Source organism: Mastigoproctus giganteus, chromosome 10 (genome assembly GCF_048544385.1).
Source record: "Mastigoproctus giganteus isolate SK-2022 chromosome 10, ASM4854438v1, whole genome shotgun sequence".
Taxonomy (NCBI): domain Eukaryota; kingdom Metazoa; phylum Arthropoda; class Arachnida; order Uropygi; family Thelyphonidae; genus Mastigoproctus; species Mastigoproctus giganteus.
Window position 1 is genome coordinate 124943227 of NC_143584.1, and position 26466 is coordinate 124969692.

At 38.8% G+C, this 26466-nt stretch overlaps 1 protein-coding gene across 2 annotated transcripts in view; it reads right to left on the reverse strand.

Moving 5' to 3' along the window:
- The window catches only part of beta-PheRS (phenylalanine--tRNA ligase beta subunit), a 333270-nt gene that overhangs the window by 151454 nt on the left and 155350 nt on the right, over positions 1–26466 (reverse strand). For both annotated transcript variants that reach the window (XM_090383545.1, XM_090383544.1), the window contains exon 12: positions 2738–2954. In XM_090383545.1, coding sequence (XP_090239671.1) covers positions 2738–2954 — 217 coding nt within the window. The remainder of the gene's footprint in view (positions 1–2737; positions 2955–26466) is intronic.

Consider the following 26466-nt stretch of genomic DNA (forward strand, 5'->3'; position numbering starts at 1 on the left):
AATTCCTAAGTCTTAATCTGGCCTCTCCATCTTAGGATTTTATTTTGTCCTTGGCATATTTTCTGCTATTTATGCTTACATATGCAAGTATAAATAGCAGGAAATAAGCATAACTATACCCCTTCTAATTGGTATAATTTCAATTTATATACCAGGATTATACAACATCCTTTTTGCTAAGTATATAGTAGCCATATCACTTGGTCTATTTTCTATTCATTTTATTATGGCTATGTTCAATACTGTTTATTTATCTATGAACTGTTTTATTTTGTATATCTTTTGACTTTATATTGGTAAAGTCCTTTTATTCCAACCACTTTTCTACATTATAGATATGCTTTCTCTTTTCTAATGCTACTCTTATGTATCTCTACGCTTTAATTTGTTCAAAATATGACTATAGAGGTCATATCCATATTTCCATATCTATTTCCACTTCTTCACAACTTTCTATCAAGTCCGTTATGCTGCTATAAATTGCTTTATTCTGTAGCTGTCACTAATGTAGTTATGCTTTAGATACATTCATCTACTCTTTTAAATATGTGCACTTTATTTTCCTGCCATCTTCCTTCTGCTACATTTTACTTGAAAACTCCAGGTATCGTTCCCTTTCTTATTATACCTTTGGTTTGTTTCCAGACTTGTTTTGACTTACATATATTTTTGCCTGCTTTATCCCTGCAATACAAGCATTTGGTATTCATCTCCTCTTTATTCTAACTCTTTACAAAGCCAGGGCCCTTACTAAAAGGTTGGGCTTTACAATTCCAGCTAGCTCAGTATGTTTTATTAACTCTTTCTATACTTTTTACCTTTCTACTTTCTATTTCTACCTTTCTTCCCGTTCGCAGAGCTATTCGTGCAATATGAGGGCGATAAGAACATTCCAACTATCCTCATTCTATTGCTATTTTCATCTTTATTTAACTACGCGTTGATCCTTTCTTCATCCTCAAATTAATAGCTCTTCCTATACCATGTGCTTGTTACTAAATTATTTTAAATTTTTCTAATCCCCAAAATTCCAACACTAAAATATTTTTACATATTTACTCAAAAATCTACATATATTTCAAAACCTTTTTCCCACTCTGAAAACATTTAATTATATATTTTTTAGCCTTATCCTTATTTTTACCTTAATAATTTTCATATCACTGACATTGCGTTGGAACTACCATGTCCATACTGTAAAAGAATGTGCTAATTTTTTTCTTTTTGGCTTTATTTCACATTTCTTCTACTGTTATGGACAAGTACAGAAACACAGTTCTTGATGCATGGTCAGGTGTAGACCCCTGATGAATAACCTGACCATGTATCAATATTTACTTCTGCTGACATCAGATTTTGCATTTTTGCCATCCCTGTATTCGACTTATAACTAAATTTGCCCAACCATATCTGATGACAGCTCTACCACCTTTTATTTTATTTTATTTTATTTTGTTTAATTATTTGGTACCAATATTTTTACTTTACAGTTCCTTCAACTTCAAATTGGCTTTGCGATTCAGCCCACAATTTTCTTAATTCATCATAACTTTTAGGATATTAACATTTTTTTGCCTTTTTCAAATCTACTTTACTTCTTTTTTCTACTATCCTTACCCTTCTAGTCCTTGGCACTTTATGTAATTTTCACCTCCATCTATGCAAACTTATTTATTCTTACATGCTTATATATATATATATAAGGAGAGACAAAGTTGTAGATAATCAACCCAGCCAATGCTGCTAAACTTAACAGTACTTCTCATAGATCCTTTACAGATGAAAGATCCTTTCCAGAGAGGAGAAACTGTGTGAATGAAGCTGAGCAGTATGTAATTAAGAGAGAAAATTACATATAAATCTCTTTGAAAACCAAAAATTCTCCTATAGGGAGAATTTATTTAGAATTTGGTTATAGAGGGGTTTGACTGTATATGATGGAAAATAAAACTCTCAAGCAAAAACTGAGGTGACTGATATTGCCTTACACAGCAGAACAACCTGTTTCATTAGAAGTTGGCATATGTGTTTCTATAGCCTCTAACACATATTAAACTGCACTATGCTTGTTTCAATGAATGGTGTCGAAAATGACATGCAGAAATGTTTTTCTGTTTATGCTAACTATTGTTGATATTAACAGACATGATACAAAGTGTGTTTTTCTGATAATATCAATTATTGTTGATATTAGCAGAGATGCAAAGAAATCTAGCTTCTTTGCGTTTTCAGCCTTTATTTATTAATATTAATACTCAATATTAAAATGGGCTACACCTATAATAAAATGTTCATGAAAATCATGAATTCCCACTATAATAATATACACCAGGATGTAACTCTCATCTGTATGCAATCAACCACATAAGACCCATGTGATGTTTCAAAAAAAAATTTTTTTTCTCTGCATATTTCTTGTTTATTTCATCTCTACAGTGTGTGTTTATCAAAAGTAAAAGATTCCTTCAGTAGTTTGCCACAGGTGCAATGCAGCAGAACTTTAATTGCCACCATCCTGAGTATTATGAAATGAAAGTTTCACTTTTGCTAAAAAATTTAAAATAATAAAATTTTAAATATGAAATGTTCTTTGCTCATTTTTTATTAATAATGGGAATGTTTAAAACAGCACTATAGGTGTACTTTATATGACTGCATATAAAGTAAGTAATATTCAATTTTCTCCAGTCCTTTCCCCAAATCTTAACAAATTTGTTGAAATTTTTAAGAATATTACCTGTTCAGCAATGGTGACAGTCTTTGGAATAACCTTTTCAATATTATTATAGCCATAAGCAATTGCTACATCTTCTATAATATCACGAGCATGAATAACATCATGTCGGGTTGGTGGAATCTCAACTTTTATTTTTGGAACCTTATTCTTGTTAATAACTTCAGATTTCAAGCACATTTTGGTCAAAAGTGTAGCAATTTGGTCAGGATATATATTACTGGAAAAAAAAAGAAGAGTACGGATAAAGCACTGCTTTTGCAATATTAATCTATATGATTATAAGACAAATGTGCAGGGATCGCCTAGAAACTATCTGAAAACAGCAGACAGCACTGAATCATATTGCTATAACTACTAGACTGCTATAATCATATTGGATTAATTTTTGAAACAAAATTAGTTTATTAATTAAGTGCTTTAATAAGTTTAGGAATTTGGTCAAAAAACTTAGTTATGAATTAATTTTTCATGATCTGTGCAGTAAAAGGGTGGTTCATTTCAAAAATTAATACATGGATAACAACCATGTAGCATAATTTCTAAATTATATTATAATCATACAGGGTCCAGTCACATTATTATGAACACCTGCCTAGTATCCAGAATATGTGCCTTTTGCAGCATGCACCCCAGCCAGCTGCTGTGGGAGGGACTCAATAAGTCTGTGGAAGGTTGCTACGGGTATCTGTGAACGTGCAGACTGCAGTGCACCCCGGAGTTCCATGGTGAAAGATCCATCTGTCTGATGTGTCGATCAAGGTGGTCCCATAGATTTTCAATTGCGTTAAGATCTGGGGAATTTGGTGGCCAAGGGAGTACCTTGAAGTCTTCATCATCATGCTCCTCAAACCACTCACGGTCAATTCTGGCGACATGGCATGGCGCATTGTCTTGCTGATAGATACCATCGCCCCCAGGGAACGCGGTTAACATGTACGGGTGTACCTGATCTGCGATGACCGACAGGTAACCATTTACGTTCGGTGTGCCCTCCAGAGGTATCAGCAGACCCAAGCCATGCCATGCCATGGAAAACATTCCCCAGACCATAACGCCGCACCCACCAGCCTGCCTTCTGCCAACAATCGTATCCAGGTGTCTATTCTCGGAGGTTTCATGCCCAATACGTCACTGTCCAACCACTCGGTGGAGCAGAAACTGTGACTCATCGGAGAAGGCCACCCGTTGCCACTCGGCTGGGGTCCGATTTTGGTATTGCTGTGCAAACTGATGACATTGTTTGCAATGAATGGCCGTCAGCATGGGTGCTGTCACCAAGTATCTGCTCTGGAGCCCAATGCACAACAGGGTTTGCTGAACTGTCGTGTTGGAGCCCTTTCTGGTGGACCCACAGTTCATTTGGATGCCAGTTGAGCAATTGCCAGTTGAGCAGCATGCCAATCAGCCCCAACAAACTGTTTCAGCCAACATTCACCTCTGGAATCAATGGCGCTGGGGCTCCATTGTGTGTTGGGCTGTCAAAACTGTCCCATTCGTCCAGTCTTGATACACTTTCACCACTGCAGCACATGAGCATTTCACAGAGTCCGCTGTTTCAGAAATGCTGGCACCCCTGGTCTGATAGACGATGATCATGCCTTTTTCCAGGTCTGATAGGTCGTGTGTTTGCCCATGACAGAGGCTGTTACTGTGTTCACAGATGCCGAACATCAAGCCTTATATGCTGTGGTGTATGAACTTGACACATGAGCTGTATGATTTGCTAGGTGTGTGTGATGTCTGCATTGGGGGGGGGGGGGGGGGGTTATAATAATGTGGATGGACCCTGTATTGCTAAAATTGTTAAACAGTATTTAATAAGATCTAACTGGACAGGATTGTATGTCCTCCATGATAACAATGCAGGATACCAATACTAGCTATCGTGCTCTGGATGCCATTATTATAGTTTGTCTCCATTTATAATGAATATGGAAATGAAGTGATGGGTGGGGTAATTTTTAATGAAATATCTCTCCACAGTAGTAGGTAAAATTAAAACTGTTCTGTAAAGGTCTGAAAATGGTATTTAGATAAAATGTAAATGACTGATTTATGGTTATGAAGATAACATAAATATTAGAAAAAAATATAATTGGTCATTAGGCTGTTACTGACTGCACAAGGATCAAAAAGATTGGCATTTTCCATTCAAGCTGTTCTGTTCACTCAAGGATGGCTCAGAGTGCTTTATAAGGTAATTTTACTTTTCCAAATTTTCTATTTAAAATTTGAGAACTTTTTACTAAACAGACTGCAAATTAAAAAAAAAAAGAAGAGAGATAAAAAAAAGTAAACTAAGATCTTTGGATTATGAAGTCGATTACTGACCCAGGACAGTCAGATGTCAAGAAAGGCTGGAATGATAATCTCTTCTTTTTTCTAGCTTGAAATCTGCATTAGTTGAGGCATGATACAAGAAGGCAAGCTTATAGAGCATCAGTAAAAAAAAAACACCTTCCCATTTCATCTATCCAGTCACTCCAAAGGTTTATCTAGTTCAGCCTTAAATTTATTTAGAACTATCAACTTTCACAACAGATGGAAGTCTGTTCCAGCAATCAACTACCTGCTGGCTAAAGGTAAACTTCCGCACATCTATTCTACAATTGTCTTTCCTCAATTTGAATCTATGCCCCCTCAGGTTCTTAGTCTGAGCAAGCGGAAGTATTCCATCAGCATTGAGTCTGCTCAAACCATTCAAAGCCTTGTACACCTCAATAAGATCACCTCACTGGTGCCTAGTCTCCAGATGCTGCAAATGACAGAATTTAAGCCTCTCCTGGTAAGAGAACCCCTTTGTCCTCTCACCAATTTTGTTGCCCTTCTCTGTACCCGTTCTAGCAACTCTATGTCCTTCTTAAAATGAGGCCTCCAGACCTGTGCGCAGTACTCAAAGTGTAGCCTGACCACTTTCTTATACAAAGGTATAATGACCTTGTCTCTGCTAGCAAAATTCCTAAATATCATTGACAAAACTCCATGACCTGCACTGGCAGCCATCTGCACTGCTCAGAGAACTTCATATCTGACTGCACAATTACCCCCAGGTTTTTTTCATTTCCCACCTCCCTGAGTGTGGTACCTCAGAGTTGGTACGTTTCTCTTGGGTTACTGCTACTCATATGCAGTATTTTGCGTTTGTCAATATTAAACTTCAGTTGCCACTTCTCAGCCCATCTGCCTAACTTTTCTAGATCCTGTTGCAGTAGCATACTGTCTTTACTATCATTAACAACCCTGCCAACCTTTGTATCATCTGCAAACTTGGACATTAAATCTGATACACCTTTATTGATATCATTGATAAATACACAACGCAACAATGGCCTCAGCACCGGATTCCACTAGTAACATTAGTCCACTAAGAGCAGTGTCCATTTATTACCACCCACTGCCATCTCCCACTCAACCATCCCTTTATCCATTGCAACAACGTGTCCTTAATGCCATACCGCTCCAATCTGTACAGCAGTCTTCCATGTGGTGTAGGTTCGAGAGTAGCCTGTGCGGCCGCAGCTATTTTGCAACTCCTGGAGAAGAGAAGTTTTTTCTGATTTATTTTCTGTTTTATTAGTTTAAATTGGCATATTTACTTATTTTCTAGAGTAGTTTTATATTCCTAGTTACAATACTTAGTTTAAAGTTTAACTTGATAGAGATTTTGTGGGTATTACTTAGTATCGGTAACGGTATAAAATCCACGTGTTACAAATTGCAGCTCCGTTGAACGAGAGGTTTTTAACCGTATTTAGCCGATTTATTAACCAATTGTTATATCAAATTATTATCTATAAGTAGCTATAGACCTAGTCAGGATCCTTAGTTTATTCTAAATTGAGACAGCGAGATTTGGAAGTTAATCAAGAGTTCGTAGAAGTACCGTTCGTAATTACCGCCATTGTAACACGATACAGCATATCCGGAATTCGATAGCATTAGCTTTGTATAGTATAGTGCATAATATAATATTGTCAATTAATCAGTAAATCTATTAATCTTGTTAAACTTCATTCTCAATTAAACTGTACTTTTAACTATATATATATATATATAATGACTTAGAGTACAAACGTAACAAATAATTAATACATAACTTGATACGGAAGTTATATAAAGGGAACTCATAAATAACACTCGATACTGAAAAATAAATATAGCGTTATAACTGTGTTAGGATACAAGTTTAAGGTTTTAATTTTGTTCTGAAATTGTAATTTTATTGACATTAAATCGAAATCATGACTCAGACCAGAGCAGCAAAGCAAAAGGCTCAAACTAATAAAAGTGCTGTGGCTCAGGGGAGAACTGAGGGGGGGGGCAGTTGTCCTCTGAATCATAGTCTATTGAAATGCACTGCTTGTTTGATGTTTGTGGAGCAATCGGGTACGGGACATGATACTGCCATGGGGGATGTCTTTGTGTGTGCACGATGCAAGGAGTGCAAGGAAATTAGGTGACAACTCAGCATTGTTATGGGTCTATATGAGACCTTGAAGGACAGGATGGATGCCCTTGAAGGAAATAAATTGAGGGGCCCATCAAGCTCTCAGCTGCCCACATCAACGCCAGAGCTTGCACTTGGTCATCTTGCAACACAGAGGCAGCCCCCAAGGCAGAATGCGCTGGTCCCACAGGAACTAGTAGTTGTTGGTGACTCTATTGTCAGGGAAACAGGAAACATGCTTTGTAAAAAGGATAGGTGGAACAGGACCAGGGTATGTCTGCCAGGGGCAAAGGTTGATGACGTTGTAGAGCGGATATCATCTTTTAAGGGCGCAAAAGGTGATATAGTTGTACACGTTGGCACTAACGATATTAAGAGTAGGAGACCAGCGGAATTACTTAACAAGTACAGGTCACTGTTGAAAAAAAGCCGTGAAGTAGGGTTGAATTTGAAAGTGTCTGCAATTCTGCCCAGACACGATAGGAGGGAGTATATGATGAGAGCCTTGTCGATCAATTCGGCCCTGGAAAGATTGTGCAAGGCTCAAGGGGTAGAAACTTTTTCAGCCTGGACTGTACTTGTTAACAGGAGAGATTGCTTCTACAGGGATGGGATACACTTAAATAGAAAGGGTGCAAGAATATTTGCTGATGCTATCGAGGCAGTGTTAGGTGGGTCAGAAAACTGCTAGCTTGGGGGGAGACAAAGACGAATAGATTAACAGTAGCCACTGGCAGAGGTGAAAGAGATTCTTGCACTGCTTCTATTGGAATGAGCAGAAGCCTGAAAAACAAGTTGCAGGATATTTCAGAGACTGCTGGAAGTCATTGGGGTACAAGTAAACAGATGGGTTGTGTTAGGGTAGCTAAGAATAGAAACAGGTGCATGTATACTTGTGTGTACACCAATGCTAGGAGTTTAGTAAATAAATTTGATGAATTTGAGGTATTGCTCAAAACATCAAAGGCAGATATTGTTCGGATATCAGAGACGTGGTGTCACACAGATATAAGGAATGCAGAACTGGAATTTGGAGAGTACAACGTCTACAGAAAGGATAGACAGGATAGGAAGGGAGGAGGGGTTATGCTATTAGTTAAAAAACACATAAAATCCAAGGAAGTGAAGCCAGTCGACATCGATGGACAGGGCAGGGTCGAGTCAGTTTGGTGTGACATAAGCATAGGTAAATCATAATTGAGAGTAGGAGTGTGCTAAAGGCCTAATGACTCTGATGAGTATAATAAGATACTGTACAAGGAAATAGAATGGGCCAGTAAATCAGAGAGTCTTATAATGGGGGATTTTAATTTCCCATATATTGACTGGAATTTGTGGGTTGGTCACTAACACACTAGCAAGGCTTTTGTGGATTTATTGGATGATTGTTTTCTACACCAGCATGTTCGGGAGGCAACTAGAGCGAGTAATACTCTTGATCTGATTATCAGTAGTGATTCTTCATGCATTAAGAATCTGCAGATAAAGGAAGCACTAGATGGCAGTGATCACAGTGTGCTGAAGTGGGATTTACTCAAGGAGGTAACTACCATCAGAGGTAAAGGGAAGGGTTTTTGCTTTCGTAAAGGCGACTATGATGGTCTGAGACAGTATTTAAATTCTATACAGTGGGACCAACTGATGATGTTACCAACAGCAAATGCAAAATGGGAAGCATTCAAGGAACTGATCATGGAAGCTACCAGGCTTTACATACCAACATGAGGGGTGCAATATTGAACAAGAAATATTGTTCAAGGTTCAGGCCTAAATGGTTGTCAGATGAACTAATGAGACATATGGCAGAGAAGAAAAATGCATGGGATACATACAAATTAATGGGTGACATGGAAGCCTATGATAGATATAAGTTGGTCTGTAACCAAGTCACAAAGGAGATTAGAAAGGCAAAGGCAGATTATGAGAAATCCTTGGCAAAGGATGCAAAGAAAAACAGAAAAGAGTTCTTTACCTATTTAAACTCAAGAAGGAAAGGGATGAATCAGATTTGTCCACTGGATGTTGATGGTTCAACAGTTGAGGATCCTGCTCAGGTGGCTAACAATCTAAACAAGTATTTTGCATCTACATTCACACATGAGGAGTTATTCAGGAAGGGAAATGTCGCAGGTGAAGTAAACATTTTTGGCAGTGAGCTAGATGATCTTCTAATAACTGAGAGGAAAGTGGAGGAGAAATTGTTGAGGATAAACATAAAAAAGGCACCCGGGGTGGATGGGATCTATCCAGTTATATTAAGGGAGGCAGCAAAGGAAGTAAGCAAACTCCTAGCCATAATTATGAGAGCTCCTTTGGACTCAGGGGAGGTACCCATAGACTGGAGACGTGCAAATATAAACCCAACTCACAAAGGAGGATCAAAGGCTGACACAAGGAATTATAGACATGTTAGTTTAACTTCGGTTCCAGGAAAATTAATGGATGCACTGGTTAAAGAACCACTGCAGGATCATCTGGAGAAGAATTCAGTTACAGCTCAGACACAGCATGGTTTTGTTATGGGCAGGTCTTGTCTGACCAATTTGATTGGATACTATGATGTATCACAAAAGAACTGGATGCAGGGAATAACTTTGATATTATATATTTGGAGCTTAGAAAGGCTTTTGATACTGTTGTGCATGGAAGACTGCTGCACAAATTGGAGCAGTGTGGCATTGGAGGCAAATTGCTGCTATGGATAAAGGGATGGTTGAGTGGCAGAAGACAGAGAGTGGTAATCAATGGACACTGCTCATCGTGGACTAATGTTATTAGTGGAGTTCCTCAGGGTTCAGTGTTGGGTCTATTTTTGTTTTCTGTATTTATAAATGATATTGATGATGGTATATCAAGCTTAATGTTCAAGTTTGCAGACGATACAAAGGTTGGCAGGGTTGTTAAGGACACTACTGATGCTATGCTGCTGCAACAGGATCTGGAAAGGTTGAGCAGATGGGCTGAGAGGTGGCAAATGAAGTTTAACATTGACAAATGTAAAGTATTACATATGGGAAACAGTAACCCCAGATCAACGTATCAACTCTGTGGTACTACTCTGACAGTGGTAGAGAATGAAAAGGACCTGGGGGTAATTGTGCAGGCAGATATGAAGTTCTCTGAGCACTGCAGACGAGCTGCAAGAGTAGCTCATGGTGTCTTGTTAATGATATACAGGAATTTTTCTAGCAGGGAGAGGGATGTGATTATTCCCTTGTATAAGGCATTGGTCAGGCCACACCTTGAGTACTGTATACAGGTCTGGAGGCCTCATTTCAAGAAGGATGTAGAGCTGCTGGAACGAGTACAGAGAAGGGCAACAAGATTAGTGAATGGAACAAAGGGTTGCTCTTACGAAGAAAGGCTTAAGTTTTGCAAATTACAGAGTCTGGAGACTTGGCATCGGTGAGGTGATCTGATAGAGGTGTATAAGGCTTTGAATGGTTTGAGCATGCTCAATGCCAATGGGATTCTTCCTCTTGCTCAGAATAATCATCTGAGAGGGCATAAATTCAAATTGAGGAAGGACGGATGTCGGATAGATGTGCCAAAATTTGCCTTTAGCCAGCGGGTGGTTGGTTTGTGGAATAGACTTCCATCACTTGTTGTTGAAGTTGATAGCCTAAACAAATTTAAGGCTCAGCTGGACAGGTATTTCGAACGAACAGAGGGGTGAAATGGGAGTAGTGGTTGTGTTTTTTTTTGTTTTTTTTTTTAGCTGAAGCTGAATAAGCTTGCTTTCTTGCATCATATGCCTCTACTAATGCTAATGTGCAACAGTATTAAAAGCTTTCCTGAAATCCAAGCATATGATAACAAAATTATTTTTTACATCCAGTTCCTTTGTGACCACATCATAGTATCCAATCAAATTGGTAAGACAAGGCTTCCCCTTAACAAACACGCTGGCTGTGTCTGAACTACTACTGCAGTCTTGTCTAGATCCTGCATCACTTCTTTAACCAGTGACTCCATTATTTTCCTCGGAACAGAAATAAACTAACAGGTCTATAATTATTTGTGTCGCACTCTGAACCCCCTTTGTGAATTGGGGATACATTTGCACATCTCCAATTCATAGGGAACTTTCATTAATCTCAGGATGCTATCATAATTATGGCTAAAGGTTTGCTTACTTCCCTCGCTGCCTCCTTCAACTTACTGGATTGATTCCATCTACCCTAGGTGCCTTTATAAGTTTAACTTCAACAATTTCTCCTCCACTTTGCTCTCTGTTATTACAAAATCATTTATCTCCCTGTTAAGAGTTAGTAAACTTCTGCCCTCCCCTTCCTTACAGATTTCTCATGTGTGAATGTAGATGCAAAATACTCATTCAGTTTGTCAACTATCTGAGCAGGATCATCAACAGTCAAACCACCAACATCAAGTGGACCAATCTGATTCATCCCCTTCCTTCTAGAGTTTACATAAATAAAGAAGTCTTTGCATCCTTTGTCAAGGATTTCTTGCAATCAGCCTTCGCTTGCTTAACCTCCGTTGTGACTTGATTACAGACTAGCTTATATCTACCATAGGCTTCTGTGTCACCTGATAATTTATATGTATCCTTAGCATTTTTCTTATGTGCCACGAGTCTCATTAGTTCATCTGACATCCATTTAGTCTAAATCTTGAACAGTATTTCTTAGATGGTATGAAACACCTAGTAGCATCCAAGATTAATTCCTTGAATGCTTACCATTTATAATTCGCTGTTTTTAACATCATCAGTTGATCCCATTGTACAGAATTAAAAAACTCTCTGAGATCACTGTAGTCACCTTTATGAAAACAAAAACCCTTTCCTTTACCCTTGATGGTAGTTACATCTTTAAATAAATCCCACATCAGTACACTGTGATCACTGTACCTAGTGGTCCCTTTATCTGAAAATTCCTAATGCATGAATCATCACCGTTGATAATCAGATCTAGAGTATTACTCTAGATTACTCTGGTTGCCCCTTCGAACATGTTGCTGTAGAAAACAATCCTCTAATAAATCCACAAAAGTCTTGTTGGCGTGCGAGTGACCAACCACAAGTTCCAGTCAATATCTGGAAAGTTAAAATCCCCATTACAAGACATTCTGATTTACTGGCCCACTATTTTTCTGCACAATTGTTCGTTGTACTCATCAGAGTCATTAGGCCTATTACACACTCCTACTCTCATTTTCCCTTTCCCAGTGTTTATGTCACACCAAACTGACCAACACTGCACTGTCCACTCATGTCAACTGGATGCGCTTCCTTAGATTTTATGTGTTTCTTAACTAACAGCAATTACCCCTCCTCCCTTCCTACCTTGTCTATCCTATCTGTATACATTGTACTCCCCAATTTCCAATTCTGCACTGCTTATATCTGTGTGACACCATGTCTCTGATATCCCAACAATATCTGCCTTTGAAGCCTTGATCAGCACACCAAATTTATCAAATTTATTTACATACTTCTAGCACCGGTGTACATGCAAGTATACATGCATCTGGTCTTACTCTTAGTTACCCTAACACAGCCCATGTATTTACTTGTTCCATGATGACTCCCAGAAGCACTGGAAGTCCCCTGTAACTTGTTCTCTAGGCTGCTACTCATTACAATAGAAGCAGTGCAAGAATCACTTTTGCCTCTGCCCGCGGCTACTTTTAATCTGTGTATCACCCAAACTAGCAGTTTTCCGACCCATCTAACAATGCCTCGATAGTATCAGAAAATATTCTTGTCCCCTTTCTATATAAGTGTATCCCATCCCCGTAGAAGCAGTCTCTCCTGTTAGCAAGCATAGATCACACTGAAAAAAAAAAATTCTACTCCAAGAGCTTTGTACAATCTCTCCAGGGCCAAACTGACAAGGCTCTCATCATATACTCTCTCCTATCATGTCTTACCAGAATTGCAGACACTTTCAAATTCAACCCTAGCTCATGACTTTTTTTTCAACGTTGACATGTACTTGTTAATTAAATCTGCAGATCTCTTACTCTTAAGCTCATTAGTGCCAACGTGTACAACGATATCACCTTCTGTGCCCTTAATAGATGATAGCTGCTCTATTTTTTCATACCAAGCTCTTTTTCCCCCTCTGGGAGGGGAGAGAAAGAGCTTGGTATGAAAAATAACTACTTGAATCAAAACTTAATAATAGACAACATTTCATTATTCGTGTTAGTTTTTACAGGGACCCATATATTGGTTTTGTCTTTTTCATACCACATAAAGTGTGGAACCAGATAAATAAATTATTGTTTTTTGGGGACGAAACAATAAAAATTAAGAGAGAGAGAGAGAGAGAGAGAGAGAGAGAGAGAGAGAGAGAGAGAGAGGGAGGGAGGGAGGGAGGGAGGGAGGGAGGAAGGAAGGAAGGAATCACTAAGAAAGAGAAGAATGATGATATCCAGCTCAGGATCCTGGGTGTGCCAAACCCATACTCACCAGATGTGAGTCCCTGGAGTTAATATCACATGTTAGAATTAATGCAATGGCAATAATGTAATGGAACCAGATATAGTTCCATTACTACCAAATATAGAAACAGTGTGGAACGAGATATATAAAATACATTTATTGGGGTCTAAATTATAAAAATTAGACACTTCTTATATCACTTGTTAGAATTAATGCAATAGCAATAATCCTTATAAATGGTATAAAAGTGTTTAATCCTTAAGAAAGTAACCACATGTAGTCTTACATTCTATTAAATATATTTCTTTAATATTAAATATATAATATCGGTGTGTAGATACACCATAGACAACTCTTAAGAAACTACAAAGTAGTTGTTGTAGGCATCATTTTCTCTTTCTCATATTGCGCTCTGCCTTCACACAACGAGTTTCCATGATATTGCACTACCTCGAATAAGTAACGCTTCACTAACAGAGAAGACTATTGTTACTTATTCTCAGTGAGTACCACCACCCAGACATGTTTCAAGGCTATTGGCCTATCATCAGTGGGTGGGCAGGTACCCTGGTATTGCAGACATGACGACCCAGTTGTGAAGATAATCACACAATATGAGAGATGCCAAAAGGTGTATATGACAATATTTAAAATAACTAAATGCACAAGGCATAATACATTAAGAGTTTAATATCTATATAATATCGGTGTGCAGAGCACAATATGAGAAAGAGCAAATGATGCCTACAACAACTACTTTGTAGTTTCTTAAGAGTTGTCTATGGTGTATCTACACACCGATATTATATAGATATTAAACTCTTAACGTATTATGCCTTGTGCATTTAGTTATTTTAAATATTGTCATATACACCTTTTGGCATCTCCCATATTGTGTGATTATCTTCACGTCTGCAATTCATCATGTCTGCAATACCACAGTACCTGCCCACCCAATGATGATAGGCCAATAGCCTTGAAACATGTCTGGGTGGTGGTACTCACTGAGAATAAGTAACAATAGTCTTCTCTATTAGTGAAGCGTTACTTATTCGAGGTAGTGCAATATCATGGCAACTCGTCGTGAAGGCAGAGCACAATATGAGAAAGAGAAAATGATGCCTACAACAACTACTTTGTAGTTTCTTAAGAGTTGTCTATGGTGTATCTACACACCGATATTATATAGATATTAAACTCTTAATGTATTATGCCTTGTGCATTTAGTTATTTTAATATTAAATATATTTCTTTATATGAGTTACAATAAGTTAATCTTTAGATAAGTCTATATATTTACACTCTAAAGATGTTTTAAAATATGTACTTAAATGAAGAATACTAGTAGAGTATGTAAGGAAAGAAATTTAGGTTTCTGATTCTTTTATTACAAGGAAAGAAAATTAATTTTTTTATAAACACATTGAGTTTCTCCATTTCAGTCTCTGGAACAAACAGATTCTGGAATTTTTTTTTTATTTTAGAATTTTTATCAAAATAATAAAACAGAAAGGAAGAGAGATTATTCTGGACTAGTGGTAGAATAAACATTTTACAACCCTTTTGCCACAATGAAATGTTGGGACACAGAGAAAGTGATTTCATATTCCTCTCTCCTTGTATCCTATCATTTCGTCCATTATAGGAACTAGTAGTTTTTAAAATGATCGTGTATCTACAAGCTAATTGGAATGACTCCCTATTTAGAAACCTGTGTTACAAAATAGGGAGTCTTTCAATGATGGAGTGATCACCGAATGCTAAATTTTGCTTTTCTTTTTCATTCTACATAGCTGCCAAGTTCCTACAAGGTATGAAGTACGAGGATCTATGTTAGATGTACAGAGATGGTGGCGCATGAAACACAGAACATGAAACAACGTATCCAAAAACCATTAACGAATGTGAAAGAAAATGAATGAATGACAATAGCGTCATTCACTGATGCTGAACACAGGGGGGGGTCTTCTGAAGGGGCATTAAAAGCCTCAAAAAATCCATAATGCAATGTGTAGGGAAATTGAAAAAAGCATGCAGAAGATTACAACAAAAGAAGAGAAGTGGAGATCCCAAAAACTGCATGACATCTAGGAACTAGGGCTAAGAAAAAAGTGGTGCCACCAAGAAATTAGGGATGATTTCTACTATGGTATGTATCATGGAACTCACATCCCCAAAATTTTAATAAACCAGAAGTGCAGAAACATCTGTGTTTCTGCACTTTTAATCTATTTTTTTTATTTTTTTTTATTGTATGATGTGAGCAATACACGAAGGAACCAGTTCTTTTCTTGCTCCCTTTGTGTATTGTGGTCGTGAGGTCCAACCAGAGAGTACGGCACCATCGTAATATCCAAGCCTGAGGCGGGATTTGAACCTGCGACCTTTGGGTTGCCAGGCAGGCACTTTACCCACCCGGCTAGCCTGGTCGGCCTTGATCTATTAAAATTTATAGATGAGTAGTATTTTAGCTTTACAGTCAAACATTCTATGAACTAGACAAAAAGGGTTCCATTTGCCAGACATGTACCTCTGGTTGCCAACCTATGATCTAGTTAATTTAAAACTTTTATTCCCCCATGGTAAGTTTTCCTCCAAACTGTTCTAATCAATAATCTTTACTGTTGAAATCTTTATTACAAGGCATATGGACTTATTGTCCATTACATCTGCAAATAGAAAATATCATCATACTCATCAGTCATCAAGACAGAAGGGGGTGGTGGGATCATGCTTCTTATCAAAGGCAATCTTGAATATGTAGAGAGCCTTTGACTGAGTCAGAAGTTATGCCTCCCAGAATAGAATCTGCAGTGTGAGTTAGCTGGAAGCAGGGGCATATTCAGGGGAGGGCAGAGGAGGAATATGACCCCCCTTAACCATGCATATACATGTTCCACAATCTATCTAAAAAACACTCAAAAACCTGGTCATCATGACCCCCCCCCTCTTAAGTGTTACTTGGATATCATAGTGGCTGGAATCAAAGGTTTAAATAATAAAAGTGGAAGTAATCTACAGACCAGAAAGTGAAGAGTATGAAGTCTCTCATGCAGACAGAATGGGCAAGCAAATGTGAATATCATATTATGGGTAACTTCGATCTGTTCCTAACTGTTTGGCCAGTCCAACAGAGCAGAAAAAGATAGCATGGGAAAGTGTTCCGGTGATGAAAAGTACTGAAGCTTATAAAAGCTACAAAAGGTGATCTGCAATAGTACTACAGATAAGGTTAGGGAGGCCAAGGCTCAGTGCTTAAAAAGCACTGGCTAAGAGAGAAAAGAATGGGGAAAAGGAGTTTTTCATGTATGCAAATACAAAGAAGATGGAAAGGAATCAGATCAGACACTAGAGTACTGAGCGTGGAATAAGCCTTAGAAAAGCTAGCTGATTTTGCTTGTGAATTAAATTAAATAGTTACTTTGCATCACTCTTTACTGATGAAAGACCTCATGCTTCATGCTGAGGAAAGGCTGTGAGAGTGAAGCTGGGCCATATGAAATTAGTAATTTTGAAATTACAGATGACTGTTTATTTGAAAAACTTTCAAGCCTAAAGGCAATTAAGGCTCCTAGAGTTGATAGCATATACCCAGTAATTTTGAGGAAGGCCAGGAATCATTGAGGATAATGATGAGGGCGTCACTGGACTTGGGAGAGATTCTTTTGAATTGGAGAAGTGCCAACACATAGAGGCAGTTCAAAGAGTGAAGTTGGTAACTACAGAAGAGTTAGTCTGACTTCAGTGGTAGGGAAAATCGTGGAGGCAATGATTAAGATTAAGAGTGCAGTCCAGGGATATTTAGATAGAAATGGCATTTTAAAGGACATGCAATGTGATTTTATTAATGAAAATTCATGTTTAATAAACTTGGTAAACTAATTTGATACAGTTACTCATGAGCTAGATGTAGGGACCAATTTCAGCATAGTTAATTTAGATTTTAGTAAGGCATTTGACTCAGTACCTCATGAGAGGTTATTATACAAACCGGAATGTCGGGATTACTGAAAAGATTATAAGATGGATCGCAGGGTGGCTGTAGAGCAGAAGACAGAGGGTTGTGATTAATGGATATTCACTAGAAGTGTAGTCCTCCGAAGATGCTGTTCTTTCTGATTTTCATAAACGATACCAATGAAGGGATTGAGGGCATGATGTAAACATTTGCAGAAAATGTAAAAATTGGGAGAGGTGTTAATGGTTAGTACCAAACAGCACTCCTTCAGGATAACTTGAAAAACTTTTAAAGAATGGCCTGAAAAGTGGCAGCTATGTTTTAATGTAGCAAAATGGATGGTATTATACTTGGGGAATAGTAATCCAAAAATAATTTATACACAGGTGGCAGGGCTGAATTAAAAACAGTAGAGGAAGAAAGGGATCTGGGAGTTATGATAGAGGCAGTTCTTCGAGCAGTATAAACAGGTGGCCAGGAAAGCCATGATATCCTATCGATGTTTTATTGAACAATATCTTGTAGAGATAGGGAGGTCATGAAACCCATTGTAAAAGGCAATTTAAGACCACATTTGGTATAGTGTTCAAATACAGAGACCACATCTTCAAAAAGACACTGAACATCATAAAGGTTCAAAGATAGGTAACTCACATAGTGAGATTGGCAAAAAGGTGACCATACAAGGAAAGACTTTGATTTTGTGGGCTAGAGAGCTTGGCAACCAGGCACCTTAAGGGGACCTATTGGCACCTCATAACTGAAGTTTATAAGGCTCTGAGAAGGGTTAGTAAAATGAACGATGGCAGAATTGCCACTATTATAAAGAATTCCAGAACTAGGGACCATAAAGTAAAATTATAGGGGAAGAGGTTTAGAGTAGACTGTAGGAAGTTTTTTTTAGCCACTGAGTTTTTGATTACTGGAACAAGTTGACTCTGCAAGTTTCTGAGACTGACAGTTTAAATAAATTTAAAGATCAAACTGGATAATTACCTAGGTGAGGAGGGAAGCACATAATTTGTATATATTATCTGCTTTTTACTTTTTTTTTTTTTTTTTTTGGCTGATGCTGCATAAGCAACTGTATGAGCTTATGCAGCATCAACCAAAAAAAAAAAAAATTCACACCATTCCCTCCAAATGCCTGTCCAGTTCCTCCGTCTGGGGTCCTTCGAATGTGGACTGTGTTGACGTGATTTTTAGTTCTCTGGGTTTTTTATCTTTAAATTTGTGATTTCTAGACCACCCCCCCCCCTTTAGTGAAAATACATCCCTTAGTTAGAAGAGGTAGTGGTGAGTGCATTGGCACCTTTTTTGGGACTGTCTCACAAGGAATAGCGCAATGCTAAATGAAAATCTAATTTTTATGACTAGCGATTATTTTCGATGCCATTAACGTTAAAAAAATGGCTGTTACTTATTATTGATTTCCTTCTGGGCCAGTTGTATTTTTGAGTTTTTATCTTTGACCTCCTGTGCTGGGGTGTTCAAGGCTTCACTTGCTATTCTGGTACTCTAGGGTGGCTTTTTGTGACACTGGGGTCGTTGTATATATACTTTTGTGTGTCAATACGCAGCCATTGGAAAAAATATGTTTAGGTTTGGCTTTGCCCTCAAATATTAACTTTGCTTTTGCCGGACACACCATACTGTCTTCTCCAATATACCAACCAATCAGGTATCTCGGCGGCAAATTTTGGCGGACTAAGTAAATTTGGGCGCTGCCATCTTATATTTTAATGGCGACCTACAGTGTGGGCTGCCATTTTGTTTGCGTAACTGAGGTGTCTGAGTAGCTTTCTTGTGGCAAAACAGTTATTATTTGTGTATATAAGTTATAAAAAATTGTTTCTATGGTAACTGGTTGTCGCCATTGGTCTCAGTGTATACATCAGAGTGCAAAAGTTCGGGTAACGGAAGTGCCCATTTGTGTCACTCACAAATCCAGAAAGGACTGCTCACAATTGTTTCACATATTACTCGAATTGGGGGTTTCCTGCCAAAGAAGAAGCTTACACCTGCAGGACAAATGGTGTTCCTATTATTTGCCTATTTGTATATAGTGTCCTCTTGCCCCAGGGCCCCCCTCCAAAAAATTTGGTGGGGTTAGGTGCTTTAGCCACTGAGTTAAAGCCATTTCTTCTTGTGGAACTCAAACTGCCCTTCCATTTCCTTTGTGGGCTGGTTTGGGCTGAAAATTTTCTGGCTTTAAATGCCCATATCTCCGTCCGTATTAGGCGGATTAAGCTCAATCATTGGGAGAATACTTAAAATTCAATTACTTAATTTCTGGAATTTTTACAGCGCCCTCTAGTGGTAACGTTTTGAGTTGTCCATAACTCCTGTTCTATTGGGCGAATCTGACTGATTTTGGTGTGAGGACTGTTCTCTACCTATCTTTCAGTGTGCCAGCTTTGGTTATTATAGTGTTGTTCGTCGTTGAGTTATTAAAATGGGCTCTTCAAGTGCACAAGAATTTGACTCTACCTATACTTTGTCCTCTCCTCCTAACCTGTCTATTGGCCCTGTGGAGTTGAGAGCTGATATGAATCCCATAGTTATGGTTAGTGACATTGGTAAAGAGTTCCCTGATATGTTTTCTAATGAGAGGGGTTCTACTTCTTCTACTCCCTCTCACCCTACTGTGAAGGCTTCTGTGGACACGGTTTTTGGTTTGCGGGACCGGCTACTCGCGTCTTGGAGTCAGATCCTAATATTTCTGCAACCACTGTGATTGAAGTTACTAAGATCTTTAACGTTTTGGAACACAAGTACCTGGATGTTTGTGCCTTGAGGTCAGCTCCTATCAGTGCACCTTTGGCTTCTCTTCCATTGCCTTCCAATATCTATGCCAGCGTGGCATCTAGGGCACCGGCCCAATCTTCTCAGCGTCCAATTCAGCCGCAACACGTAATCATCGTTCGAGCTTCTGAATCTTCGGATTTAAAAACTAGTGAGGAAGTAAAGAAAGAAATTACTACTCAATTCAGGGACGAATTTAGAAAGATTAAAATTAAGGCGGCCCACAAGGTCCGGGACCGTGGTATTGTGATCGAAACAGCTTCTAAAGCTGATCTTGTTTCCCTGCAATCGTGTCAGAAGTTCAAAGACTTAAAATTTTCTCTTGACACTCCAAAGAAATTAAATCCTACGGTAGTTATCTACGATATTGGTAAAGACACTTCTGAAGATGATTTCATCCAGGATCTTCATTGGCACTGATTATTCCCTTGAGGATCTTAAGAAATTAGTTAAATTTCGATTTAAGATGAATTCCAAGCAGAAGGACTGCTGGCACTGGGTGATTGAGGTCCCTGGCCCTATCAGGCATATTTTGTTACAAAATAATAATAGAATTTATATTGGGTGGTCAGGCCACGGTATTAAGGATTTCATAATATCTTCTAGATGTTTCAAATGCCTGGGCTATGGCCACTCATCTAAAAATTGTAGGTCACCTGAACACACCTGTGGGCACTGCGGTTGTCAGGGCCATCAAATTTCTGATTGCCCCAGTAAATCTTCCCCCACAGTTTGTCCCAACTGTAAAATTAGGAAACGAAACTGGGAAGAAGAACAAAGAATTTTTGAGTTATAGTAACCTTTGAAACTAGAAGTTTTTCCAACAACTTTCCGAGAAAAGGCAGAAGGGAAATTGGACGATAAGAAGAAGGAGAGTCAACTGGATTGCCAGGACTCTTGAGAAGGATTTTTAAGTTGGCAATTTTCCAGCGATCAGGGAAAACACCAAACCTAAGGCAAGAATTCATAAGCATAGAAATAAGGATAGGTTTGATTTTCCAGATTCTTTTAATCACAGAAACCTCCATGAGGTCCAGACCTGGACTTTTGCCAATAGTAAGGGTATTAATGGCAGAATCAATTTCTATATTAGTGAAGGGATCCTCAGAAGAAGAGCCTTCAAACACAAGATGCTTTAATCTAAAAAGTTTGTTCATTGCGCTCAGGAACCGTGATGTCCCGGAGAAGCAATTCATCCAAGATGGCATCAACAGATGCCGACCAAGTTAAAGTTTCAGTGGAATTTGGAACATGGATCGAGGTCTGAGGAATATGTGGGTGGAGTTTAGAGGCAATGACTTTATAGGGTAAACCCCAAGGATCTGATTTAATAGTTCTATCCACGAGACGAGCCCAAGCCTGGGCCTTCTCCTCTCTAATACTGTTAAAATATCTGTGGCGAGCTGCCTTATACAAGTCAGCAAGCCTGTTTACTTCAATTGGTGGCCTGTTATTCCTTTTAGCTCTATTAAGGTTTCGCCTGGTGGTCTTAAGATCTCTCCTAAGAGAGGAAAGACCATCAGACCACCAAGGAACAGAATTGGTTTGACGAGATTTTTTTTAGAAAACTAAGGTCAGAGACCTCAGTAATAATTCCAGTTATCTTTTCTTCCAGGGAATTTGGATCCAATTCAGAAAGGTTAGAGATGAAATCCACATTAACCAAACTCAAAAGATTAGAGTCGAAAATGCTCCAGTCAGAACCCTTAGTTTTATAGCGAGGGAAATCATGATTAACTCGAGAGGAAAAAGGCCTAACAGTGGTGACCAGGTCAAAAGTGATAGGGTGATGGTCACTGCTCGACCAAGAAGTACGAACCGACCAATTATTTATACCGAAAGAAAAAGCACGATTTGAAAGTGTGATGTCAATGTAAGATGACATCACACTTTCATCAAATCAGGGTCAATCATCACACAGATGATTGACCCTGCGAGCTGGAAAAAGTTGGGGGATGACCCCGGACATTATGGACAATTAAATTTTTTGCAACGATGAAATCCTCAAGGAGATCACCCTTGGGGCTAGAAGTAGAGCTTCCCCAAAGGGGAGAAGAAGCATTAGAATCCATCATAATGATTAACGGTAGACCACAAAGTCTGGTTAACAAGAGTTCCAGGTAATTTAAGAACGGCTCAATAGGCTGTGCATACTGCGAACATCGCATGTACAAAGAGACGGCATAAATCCTACCGAAGGAACCTTCAAGACAGGCACAAGCAGCAAACTTGGAGCAGACACTATCGATCTTAGTAACCGTGATCAGAGGGTCCACGATAACCAGAGCAGCCCAAACCCTAGTCACCGTGCCGCCTTCAACCCCAGAAGTATCAGGGATAGATTGAACTAACTGAGATTGAGAGGGCAAGCCCTTAATCACACCTTTATAGGAATATGGCTCCTGGAGAGCCAAAACAGAAAATTTATGTAAAGAAATTAAACTAGATACATCATTAATAACAGATAAACTTCGCTGACAATTTAATTGAAGGAATTTTACACTCATATTTACAACTGTAGTATGGGTACTATTCATAAGATGTCCTGAACCTCACCTGGTCTTGGGCCCTGAGATATTCGGGACAGGAAATGTCCTTGTAAGAATGGTTGCCTGAAATGATTTTCTGTGTTAAATTGTATGTATTTTGTAAACACTGTAATTACCTTGTTAATATCATGGTGCTTTTGTTTGATTTGCTGCTTGCTCTCACAATAAAATCAGTTACTCTCAGAATTGAGAGTAACTGATTTTATTGTGTTTTTGAATCAGCTGTTGTTAATCTTAAACGTTTATATTGTACATTACTTGTGTAGTTAGCTCATTATTATGTTGAAGAGACAGTTTTTCTCTTCTTGCATTGTCTGTTTGGCTCTGAGGAGTGGGATGGACCTTTCCCTGCTTGCTCAGATTCAACCTTCAGTTGGCTGTTCTGGTTGAGTGAGATGCTTTTCCTCTCTAGGCTGTTTTACTGCTGGGGCTACTGGCTGCTTCTCTTGCTGCTTGTGTTTTGATTTAATTTTGTTTTCCTGCGGGGCTGATTATTTGTCGTATTTTTCTTTTTCCTGCCTGACTGCAGCTGCAATCAGTTGGGTTTTTGCTAGTACCATATAGTTCTTGGTCTAGCATTTTTAGTTGCAAATGAATTTTGGTTCTGAGGGGTGGGATGGACCTCTCCCCGCCCTCTCAGATCCAATTGCTTTGTTGGCTGACTGGTTGGAGGCGTAGTTCTCCTCCTCCAGTCTTGCCATTATTTTCTTTTCTACTGCCAGTTGCAGTGGAAATGTATAGTTTTAGCTTTTGTTCAGCCCTGCAGGTTGAGTTTTTTTTCTTTTTCTTTTTAATGCTTACCTATGCATTATTGTTAATTCTACGTGCCTTGTTATTTGAAACAAGTTTTGTTTTTCGCAGCTTGTGGTAGCAGCTTTGCACTTGCTGGTTATGTACACATGTTTATAGATTAGATTACTTGTGCAGAGACATTTTCTCTGGATATTCATTAATTATTGTTTAATACTTAACTTATTATTTTGATTTTGATTTGTTATACTTAGATTTAAATTTAGAACTGCTTTTGATTTGGTTAACTAATTTATTGTACAGTATTTACTGGTTTTGCCTTTGGCATATCTTTGCCTTGGGTGAGTTCTGTTTGTCTCTTTTTGTTTTGTATATATGTTCCTGCATTTCTTCTGGTTGACTATTTCTGTTAATTTCTTGGTTGACTAGTTTTCAGCTAAGATTTTAATTACTTATTTTGTAAATATTGTATATTTTACTCTCTGCTTAGGCAGTGTAATTTGTTAATATGTTTACTGCTATGTTTCATATCGGTGACATAAGTATTTATTATTTATCTTAATTTATTCTTTTAAGTGGCTATTTAATAGCCACTTGTACATTACCTATGTTCTTTCCTTGAGACTTTTCTTTTTCCCCTTGTCAGTGCAGGTTGGGCTTCCTTCCCGGCTAGGAGAATCTTTCTTTCAAAATTACAAGCATTCAGGCTTCAAAAATTTTACCACTTCAAGCTCTCTCGCTTGTTAGATTTTCCAACTAGTGTTTTCCTCTTTCCTATTTCTTCTTTTATCTGAGAGAGTGTTTCGCTCACTTTTCTTCTTCTACTTTCTTTTCTCCTGCTTTATCCTCCCTATTCCTTATTTATTATAACTGGGATTCCACTTGTTGGAATCCCACTTAGTGTAATTTAGATAGTTCCTGGAGTGCCTCCACGTGGCTAGGGATGGGAGTCGGGACGCAGGTAGCTTGCTCCCTGCCTCCCGGCTGCTAAGACTCCAGGGCCGGCAAACAACAACCATCAAAACACACATATATACTTATACATACACACTTACCGGCTATAAATAACCTACAGATGCTACAGCGGGGTAACCCTGGAAGCCGCAATCAATACAAGAATACCTTGTCCCTTGTCCAGTTCCTCCTTAAATTTATTTAACCTATCAACTTCCACAACAACAGATGGAAGTTTGTTCCAGCAATTAGCCACCTGCTGGCTAAAGGCAAATTTCCACACATCTATTCTACATCTGTCTTTTCTTAATTTGAATTTATGCCCACTTAGGTTCGTAATCTGAACAATTGGAAGGATCCCATCAGAATTCAGCGTGCTCAATCCATTCAAGGCCTTATACACCTCAATCAGATCACCACGGAGGTGCCTAGTCTCCAGCCACTGCAATTTGCAGAACTAAAGCCTCTCTTGGTAAGAGGACCCCTTCATTCCCCTCAACAATCTTGTTGCCCTCCTCTGTATACGCTCAAGTAAATCTACATCCTTCCTAAAATTAGGCCTCCAGACCTGTATGCAGTACTCAAGGCGTGGCCTGACCATTGCCTTATACAGAGGGACAATCACCTCCTTTTCCCTGCTAGCAAAATTCCTATAAATCATTGACAAAACCCCATGAACTGCCCTGGCAGCCTGTCTGCATTGTTCAGAAAACTTCATATCTGACTGCACAATTACTCCCAGGTCTTTTTCATTTTCTACCACCTTAAGTGTGTGTGTGCAGGCGCCTCTGTAGCCAGGTGGGAAGGAGCAGCAGTGCGTAGCACACGCTTCTTGATTAGACCGGGGTTCGAGCCCGTCACCACCAAATACAGAGGCTGCGGAAAGGTCAGGGAATGACCACCGCATATTCCCAGAGCAATATGGCCTTAGTTGCTAATGCTCCTAACAAACCAAAACAACAACAACAAAAACAACCTTAAGTGTAGTATCACACAGTTGGTTTCTCTGGGGGGTTACTTCTACCCATATGCAGTACTTTGCATTTGTCAAGGTTAAACTTCAGTTGCCAATTCTTAGCCCATCTGCCCCAATTATCTAGATTCTGTTGCAGTAGCACACTGCCATTACTGTCATTAACAACCCTGCCAACCTTTGTATCATCTGCAAACTTCAACACTAAGCCTGATACCTTCATCAATATCACTGATAAACAACAGAGGACCCAACACTGAACCCTGTGGGACTCCACTAATAACATTAGTCCACAAAGAGCAGCACCCATTAATTACCACCCTCCGTCTTCTCCCACTCAACCATCCTTTTATCCATTGTAGCAACTTACCCTTAATACTATTCTGCTCCAATTTGTACAATAGTCTTCCATGCGCTACAGTGTCAAAAGCTTTCCTGAAATCCAAATATATGATATCAAAATTATTTTTTGCATCCAGTTCCTTTGTAACCACATCATAATATCCTATCAAATTTGTCAGACAAGACTTTCCGTTAACAAACCCATGCTGTGTCTGAATTATTGCTGCAGTCTTGTCTAGATGATCCTGCAATGCATCTTTAACCAGTGACTCCATTATTTTACCTGGAACAGAAGTTAAACTGACTGGTCTGTAATTACTTGTGTCACCCTTCGATCCCCCTTTGTGAACTGGAGATAAATTTGCATGTCTCCAGTCCGTGGGGACCTCCTCCGAGTCCAAAGATGCTGTCATAATTATGGCAAAGGGTTTGCTTAGTTGCTTTGCCGCCTCCTTTAATATAACTGGATAGATCCCATCCACCCCAGGTGCATTTCTTATGTTTAACTTCAACAATTTCTCCTCCACTTTGCTCTCAGT